This window comes from Cynocephalus volans, chromosome 14, assembly GCF_027409185.1.
Source record: "Cynocephalus volans isolate mCynVol1 chromosome 14, mCynVol1.pri, whole genome shotgun sequence".
Lineage (NCBI taxonomy): Eukaryota > Metazoa > Chordata > Mammalia > Dermoptera > Cynocephalidae > Cynocephalus > Cynocephalus volans.
The window spans coordinates 65,573,295-65,582,555 of NC_084473.1; the positions used below are offsets into that span (position 1 = coordinate 65,573,295).

The following is a 9,261-nucleotide window of genomic DNA, read 5'->3' on the forward strand; positions in this document are numbered from 1 at the left end:
TATACTTACGTTTCCAGAGCATTTAAGCAATGTAATACTTCCTATGATGGTTAAATTTCTGAGGCAAGTTATCTTGACATTAATCCTACTCAGAGAAGAGGTGATTACAAACATACCATTGGCCTTTAGTGTATACGCATTTGAGCAAGCCATGCAGTCATGTATGAACATGAGTGTAATCAGCCTCTATAGAACCAAAAGATGTTCCTAAGTTCATGTATGTATCACATATACATACACAATTTGTGTCTTTTGACCCTGTATTTTGCTTAGGGGTTGCTGTTTCCAAACTGAGATAGAAGAAAAGTAGTGTGGGATTGTCATTTGCTGTTAGAGATGGCAATGACAAGAAATGGCAAGTCCAAAGAAAAACAGATAGGAAAGGACTGGACTGGACAGCAAAATATGCATTTCCTAAAACAAACCAACCTGACCATTTCCCTAAGGCAGCAAGCTTCTGTTATCTGTACACCCTTATTAAATAATCTTATTAAATAGGAACACAAAATATACACATTTACAGTTATTAAATAAGCCACTGGAATCCTATCTGCAGCCACATTCAGACACAGCCATGCCTTCATATTTAAACTTGTAGGTGACAACACCTTTGTCTAAATAGAGGATGGAGATGGGCTCTAGCTTGGTGGGCACACAGCAGGCTTTGGAAGCCTTCTGGGCATTCTTGAGGTGCACCAAGGCTTGGATAATTGCATGCTTTGTGGGTGTTAGGTGCTCTGCCAGGGGGTAGTTGCAAACACCGCGGCATTCATAGGCTTCATAGCCGGGTGGAGCGATGATCCAGGAGTCCCATCCAATCTCCTTGAAATCGATGTAGAGCGGGGTCCTCTTGCAGTAGTTTCCTTTGGCATTCCTTCTGATTCGGGCAGTGGAGTCATAGATAATGTTCGATCTCATCTGCAGCAAAGCCTCTTCCCCAGGTCCACTGGAGAAACCACCCATGCCCAGATTGTCCAGCTCCATAAGCTGCTCATGAGCAATCATTTCATTCAGTTCCTCCTTCCGCTCCTTGTCACTACTTTGGTCATCAGAAAACACAATGAGCAAAGGGTCATGCTTGTTCTGGGCACTGGTATCTATTTCCAGGTGTCCCCTGCCAGCATCTTCGGCTTCATCATGTCTGCTCTCGATGTGGACCTCCAGCTGGTGGGTGGATGAGCCTGACTTTTGCCAACGTCTGGTGGCATCTGTGACGTCAAAAGTCTCCCACTCACTGTTGGTTCCATAGATCTCCCCTGACACCAAGACTAGCATGCTTCTTTCACCCTTGCTGTCCCCTTTGCTCTCTAGTACCTCAAAAATGGTAATTTTCCTGTCCACTCCATCATAGATTATGCGATCCCTTTGCACCATCGTGTACAACCTGAGTTCAGCCATGATGATCTCTTCATGGTGAGGGATGGACACATTGAAGAGGAGAGGGTATTTTCGGAGCCCATGAAAAGTAGCTGGTTGGGAAAACAGACCTGGAAAAAAGGAGACTTGCAAAAATCAGATTTGCAGTATGTCTCAGAGCAAAACAGATGCTTATTTATGTAACAAGAGAGCCTGTCCACACAGCAAGCTTGACACAGAGAGAGTGAAGGGAGAAGATCAATGAAAACAAATGCAATGTCAGCATTCTGTGACACAGAAAGTACTGGAAGGTCAGTGGTAGTACTAAATTGAGCTAAGCTGCCAAGACTAAAATGGAAATGGCTGCCTAATGGAGGGGAGAAAACTCACCAGCCTTGAGTGGTTTACCAGCTGCAGAGTTACAGAACTGGGAGGGACCTCGGAGATGGTGTGGACAAGCCCCTAATTTTTTTAATCAGTGAAGAGCCATCAAATGGGACACGTGGCAGTTGCTCTTTTCTTGAAGTTTTTTATGGGTGAGGACTTCACGGCTTTTCATACTTGTATTTGTAATGGGTGGAGGTCCCCAAATGATTGGGCACTGGTCTTCCTAAAAGACCTCCATTTAGACAAGGGGTTTGTAAACTACGACCCATGGGCCAAATTGGGCCTGCCACCTGATTTTGGAAATAAAGTTTTATTGGAACATAGCCCTGCCCATTTGTTTCTGCATTGTCTATGGCTACGTTTGACTCTGCAACAACATAATTAAATAGTCACAACAGAGAACATATGGCCTGCAAAGCCCAAAATATTTACTATCTGCCTGGCCCTTTATAGAAAAAGTTTGCTGAGCCCTGCTGTAGACAACAAGGCCTGACAAGGTCAATAAGATATTCATAAACCAAAGAGGTCACAGCAGTTGATTTTTGAGTGAGTGGTCCTCTATCAGTAGGAATAGGAGAAAATGAATCTTGGGGATAGATTAGTTGCCTTAGTCTTGTACCACTAGCACCTGGCATGGAGTGTGGCACATACAAATCACTCAGGAATACTTATGAAACAACTTCAGGTAATATGTGTCTATGAGGAATCCCTGAGGGCATTTATCATCAGATTATTAAAAGGTTCCATGACACCAAAGATATTAAGGACCAACCATTGAGGGATTCTCTGTCATCTTTGGCAGTGTTTCTCCAACTGCATACTTAATTCGTAATTTCAGTGGGGTCCCTGTTCCAGATTATACTCTTTTAATATTTTTCTTTATCTTGATCTGATTATTTTACATTTACTTCCTCTTTCGGACTTGTTCTAAATGATAACATTTATGAAAAGAGGGGTTTGAGGATAGTTATGTGGAAGTTTTTAAAATCCTCATTAATAAAAACATATAATGATTTTACATGATTCATATATTCCCCTGGGTGTCACCTAAAATCGTCTTACACACTGCCAGTGGGAAATACTGACCTCTGGAATGGATTTAAACTTTCCTCATGGCTCTCAAGACTAGCTATAGCCAGGTCTTAACCTCTTGATCCAACCCTAGCTCCCATTCACCCCCAGAACATTGTAAGTGCTCATTCAATATGTTGAATAATCGAATGAAATTGTAAATGCTCCTGTTTCAAGTAGACTGATATCTTCACCACCTGCCAAAACACTGCCCTTTTTTCCCCATATTTTGTATCTTTGTATATGTTCCTCTGACACCTGGAAATCCCTCCCACCTCACCTCCGCCTGTCCCACTCTGACTCCTCCCTGTAAGACCCTTCTTTCCTCACCTCTCTATCTGAAGTTCACTCCCCTCTGAGTCACTTGAGCACCTGCTCTCCATATCTTTCCTTTGACCCTTGTCATTTATGACCTCATATTTCAGTTGCCTCTTTATGAATGGATCTTCCCAATTAGATTGCCATCGTCCTGGTGGCAGTTACCATGGCTCAAACTCCCTTCCATGTTTCTATCCTATCATGATGCCTTAGACAGAAGCAGTGCTTTAAAAATATTGATTAGTTGATGATTCTGAGCCACAGACCAAATTGATTGATGGGCATGACCTATGTTTTTAACACATCATCAAACTTGACATAGAGACAGAAGTAGCTTGGGAGTTGTCCCCCTTTTGCCCCCCCCCACTATAAGAATGGAGGAGACTTGACTCCCCTTGGACAGGGAACATGAAAAGACCAAAAATGGAAGAGTAGGCTAGTTGCTCCATCCATGAGAAAAGTGCAGAATAAAAGCTCAATGTAGCAGGAGAAAGAATTACAAAGGTGAACAAGGAAACTTTCGGTGGTAAATTGATAAGTTCACTATCTTGATAGTGGTGATGGTTTCAATGGATATTTACATATGTCAAAACCTATCTTTGTATGTCAATTATATCTCAATAAAGCTGTTTAGGAAAATAAGTTCACGATGAAGTTCTGCACATGTGCAAATGCAGTACGTTATAGACAAAGGAGCTACAGTTCAGGGCAAGAGAACTACTGTTTGTTGACAAATTTCACGTGCCAAGTGCTTTGCAAATGTGGTCTTATTTGGGTCTTACAATGATCCCATAATGCAGGTATTGGTCCTCTTCTCATTTGCACGAGAAGAAATCGAGCCTCGATGCAAAGAACCGCCTTCCCTAGATGGCAAAAGGAGGACTTGAGGGAGGACTTTGGAAGTGGCACTTGTTTTCCCCATATGAGTTAGGTTTGGAGATTCTTTGATCTTTGTATTCTAGGGAGCTGCACTGAGCAGACCCAAAGGGTCAAAAGAGACGATAAGAGCCAACAGGGCGAGCCCTGGGCGAGGATTCCTCTCCTCAGGCTGTGCATTTCCACCCGCAGACTGGAAATTGCGGGCAGCTGGATTGCCCACTGAGAGACACGCCCTTGCCCTCACTGATCTCCAGTGATAGCAAGCTCAGAAAACTCCGTATCCTGACCTGAATCATCCAAATCCTCCACAAGAGAAGTGAGCACTAAAAAAATCCCTATTTTCCCGGATGATACAAACATTTTTACACCCACACACTGAGCCATTAAAGCTCAGTGCTGAGAAAGAGGAAGGGCTCCCACAGAAGGTGGCTGTTCATTTTCAGTTCAGACTCACCTCCCCCCAAAATCCGCAGTCTCAGCTTGCCAGTTCCATTAGAAATATGCGACTAAATAGAAATTTTGGTGATACAACTAAATTTTAAAAGCAAATAATGTTTTAGGGACTGTGAAATACCTATTCAACATTTACTTCAATGCCCAGAATATTAAGTAACTTATTAATAAGTAACTAATTAATAATTAATAATTAAACTAAAGTTTGTTTGTCACTTCATCACAAATGGAGTGCCTTCTTACCTGTAACTTCTTTTGAATCACTCAACTGTGTTATATGGCATTATTGCCCCCATTTTACAGATGAGGAAATTGAGGCTCAGAGAAATTAAGCTAATTATTCACAACCAGCTCTCAGAATTCCAAATCCTGAGCTATTTCTTTGCCACTACCCTTCTGCTTTCAGGAACAACTGGCCAACATTGATCAAAAATTCCTTTTATGCTTGGTTAATAACCATAAAAGCATAATTGGTAAATATTAAGAAATTAGTTTCTTCGGACCCACAACGCCTACCATAGATATTGGGGGGGGGTGTTTGTTTACGTACTAGAACCATATTAAACAAATGATTAACTTGCTAGCTCATTAGATTTAGTTATTGAATTTAAAGATCTGGAAGGAGAAAACACACTTTTCTCACCAATAATTTAAAGCTTGCACATTGCTCTTCATAGTGACACAGAAATGATAAGCTGGATCATTAATTGGGCCACGCACACTTCCTGGAAACTATAAATAGTTCTTCAAGGATGGACATGACACATCAAACACAACTTCAGGAAGAAATCTCTGAAGTATGTTTCCATGTTGTTTTGACATTTCTCAAATAAGGTCACAAAATGGAAACTCATTCAAAGTTTGAACGAAACACACATCCCAACTTTCTGCTTTATGACTGTTTTCATAATTTCCATTCTAAGTAAAAGTGACAAATTTTTTAGTCAATTTAAAGCCAAAATGGAAATTGAGGCTTATCTGGAAAATGACAAAGCAATAGACCAACATTAATTCTTTGCATTACTCAGTATCTAAATTAAATTTTTAAAAAGACTCAATTATGATGTCCAAATGACAGACATTTTGGGTCTTTCCATTGAAAGACGATTTTAAATATCTTTTTGAGTTCTGAAATGACCATATAAATGGTATAGACCAGACGTACATTGCTTTTGTGTATCTTTGTACACACACCCTTGTATAGATGTATTCACCCTTATCTGTATCATTCCCATGCATTGTAAATTTCCTTATTGCTTCTTGAAAAAAATCCAAATCAAATTTTCATCAAATTTCATTTCATAAACTTACCTTCATTCTTGAAACTCCTAATGATGTTGGCAGAGGGCATGGAGGTCCGATCTGTTGCGAATTTGTTGTAGAGTTCCAGCATGTACTCTGGTGGGTCAACCTTGGCTGAATCCTGCATAGGGATGTCAGAGAGGTTCAGTGTCTTGAGAAATTCATCCTTCATGCTCTGTAGCAGCGTGTTAAAGTCGACACCATCTTGCTCTGAGAAGACATCATCAAAGAGGGGCATGTCTTCTTCCAGAGGCGACTGCTCAAGGCTCATGATGGGACTGCCAGAAACCGAGTGAGCCACCAGGCAGAAGAGAGCACACAGCCGCAGGACTAGAGAACCCATGACTCCGCTCAAGCCCCCAGGCCGATCCAGGAAGGTTTAACTCTCCTGGGCTCTAAGTGGCAGTTTTATCTTGCGGAGTGTAAATGTCTCCTGTCACTGGAGACAAGTTTGGAAAACTCTTCCTCTCTCTCCCTCCCCCTACCACCCTTGCTCTCCCCTCAAAAGTCAGGTTGCAGTAATTGGATAACAAAATCCCCTATAGGGGCCTAGCCTTTCTTATCTCCCCAATGTAAACTTGTGCACTAGATTTTTGTTTCTATCTTGCAATCCCTTTTTCTTTTAATGAGCATTTTGTAAACAATTCCACATTCTGACACTGGTTGAGAGATAGGATAATTTTCTCCCTGCAAAGGCTCTGCTTCTCTTCTTTTTAATTCACTTCCTTTTGGCAGGAATGCCTAAATCCTCCTTTTGTAGAGTTCACTTTCACACATGTGTGTAATAGGTATTAAGAAACAACATAATACACTTCAATGGTGATACATATAAATGTGAGCAATAGGGCTTACATCCACAAATAAACATTTCTCAAGATAGACCAAATATTCAACATCTCCAAATTAAGTTAATAGATATAAATGAATTTACATAAATTTTTAGAAGCATATATTTTTAGAAACAAGGAAGTATAAACTTCATGTCAATGCCTTTTTCCTACAAATCTGTTCTGGCTAAATGGCTTTTGAAAAATAAGGCAAGTGCTTAACTATAATGGCAACTAAAACATATTAGGTGCTTCTCACAGGCATTATGCTTAGTGCTTTACATATATTATCTAATACACTCCCTATGAAACCCCTATTAGTATCCCCATCCTATACATGGGTCACTGAAGTTCCATTGCTTGCCAGAGGTCACAAAGCTACAAAGTGATGGAGCCATGATTTGAACCCAGGCAGTCTGACTTTAATGAAAAAGAAAACCATCATACTTTTAAACCACTATTCTGCTAGACTAGAGCATGAGCAATAACCACTGAAAGGGTAACCAGTGCCCAGACCAGCCCTGTACCAGGCAGTCACAGTCAGGGGGCAGGTAACAGTTTGCAGCTAGATATGGACCTCAGGTCCCTTGCCTGTGTAATAAATTGTTAATGCAAACAAAAGCTCTGCCCGATTGATTTTTTATGACTAAATCAAATCAGTCATCAAGAGGCTCCAGACAAAACTTGGCAAACAACATTACTAGGCAGATGAAAAATGCCAAATGCCTTGGTCTCAGGAAAAAAATGGTAGAATTGATTGTGTGTCCAGTTTAGTAAAGTCCAATCAGATTTGTCACACTTTCCACCTTAATTAGTGGCAGTCGCAGCCATGGCGCAGTCAGGGTGGCCCTGTGAACAATTTCAGGGTGTGATATTCCCACTGAGGCAGTGATGCTGGTGTCTCTCTGACTTGTTCAATGCACTCCCTGTGCAACTCTTCAGGTGTCCTGGCACTGTGTGCAGAGGACTGTAGCCAGATATTTGGTAGACCGGAATACTCTCTTACTTTCTAAGTTAAGTTTTCCTGCATTTACTCTGATTGGTTAGCTAGAATATCTTCACTTCCCTTTTTTCCCCAGTCTCCCTATTGTTTCTAGTCATCTTCTAATTATTTCTCCTCCTAAAATATAAAATTTTACAGCAATTTTTTGCAATTACTGTAGAAAGGATTATGTTTTGTTAAGTAGTTGCCTACTTATTTAGTATTTGTAGATTTGAATTCAATGTTCTATTTTGATTAAAACATATGCTCCTGTAATAAAAAGATGATTGTAGACTGGAAATAAATTATATCCCGAACAGGTCCACAAGTGAGTGAGCCCAAGGGCCACAACCTGTTCTTTTGGTGGTGCGTATTAATGAGGTTTCTGACAGCATACCAAGCAAGGCTCTTGTATCATGTTCTGAATCAAAACAAGCACCCGTTTATCTTCACACACACACACAGATGTCAACGCACACTCCAAAACTCTGAATGGCAGGCATGTGCGTGTAACTGCCACAGGACATCAGAGTACGAGGTGGTGCTTATAACCCCCTGGGCACACTGGTTTCAAAGGTCAGGGAAAGAGACATGCTTCCCACAATGCAGAGTTCTAGTTCTTTACATTATAAAACATATAACTTTGAGATTTCACTGGTTTCTCAGTACTTGGTGTTAGAGAAACTATGCAGTTAAATATTTGGACCCATTTCTTCATCAAAATGTTTATATTTTTGGCTGACTAAGAGATAGAATAGAAAAATGGCTGTAACCACTTCTCAGTGCCTACAACATTTTGAAATGCATACTTGGTAAAGGTCCTTAAACCCACATACCGGTGCTGGAGTAGATGAGGATGGAGATTGGGCTCCATGAATGGAGAAATGGGACATAAGCTTTCTCCCTCTTCTAGGCCTGGGACACCTTATACTTTAGCAGCAGAGTCTCTTTATCCCTGTGATTTTCTCTAGAATCTTTTCCTGATAACTCTCATCTGACTTTAAAAGGTCCAAATATCTCCATATTCCTTCCTCTATCTTGATTTTTCTGGACACAATCTATTCTACTATTTTGCACTGATCTGATTATTCTGGATCCACTCTTATGAAATGTGTTACAGTTCATTTAGAGAAAACTGAAGATTATTCTTTTGCTGAGCCAAAGACATACAAGGTATGTCTAGACAGAAAGCAAAATACTAATTACATATCATGGTTTTCAATCCCACTGCAAAATGCCCCAGAGCCTCTACTTTGTAAAGTTTGAGCCAGTTTTAAGACTAGTTCAATAATTGTACAAATTTGAAGGATCTACCCTTGAATTTCATTGGATTCTCAAAGGTATCTATAATCCAGACAAGGTTAGAACCACTGGACAGCATCTTTATGAATTCTGTTGTTCCCTGGGAGTCGTGGACAGACTGAATAAATGCAGTCAGTAAGGTTCTCCTGACTGATAAGAGGCCAATGAAGTTTGGAAGGCTTTAAACATGACTCTGGGTTCTTGGAACTCCCTCTACCTTGGATACCACTTCAGAAGCATTACATTACTCCTGCCACCCACGAAGGAATTTTCAAGACTTCGGGGTAAACCTTCTCAAATCGGATGTGATAAAAATATTTAACAAACCCTATGATCAGTTTTACCTATTTTAACTTATATATAAGTTAACTTATGTTAGATGAC

At 40.5% G+C, this 9,261-nt stretch overlaps 1 protein-coding gene across 1 annotated transcript; it reads right to left on the bottom strand.

Moving 5' to 3' along the window:
• Positions 1-546: 546 nt before the first annotated feature.
• On the bottom strand, positions 547-6,109 carry BMP10 (bone morphogenetic protein 10). Its single transcript, XM_063077687.1, has 2 exons — positions 5,776-6,109; positions 547-1,487 (listed from the first exon to the last, which is right to left on the bottom strand). The coding sequence occupies exons 1-2, from the start codon at positions 6,107-6,109 to the stop codon at positions 547-549; spliced, it is 1,275 nt and encodes a 424-aa protein (XP_062933757.1).
• Between the last annotated feature and the right edge of the window lie 3,152 nt (positions 6,110-9,261).

What these genes read in the sequence shown, in the direction of transcription:
- BMP10 (XM_063077687.1), bottom strand. Translation starts at nt 6,109, where the DNA reads ATGGGTTCTCTAGTCCTGCGGCTGTGTGCTCTCTTCTGCCTGGTGGCT. An exon ending in TAGGAGTTTCAAGAATGAAG is followed by an intron (nt 1,488 to 5,775) that starts GTAAGTTTATGA and finishes CCTTTTTTCCAG; the next exon opens with GTCTGTTTTCCCAACCAGCT.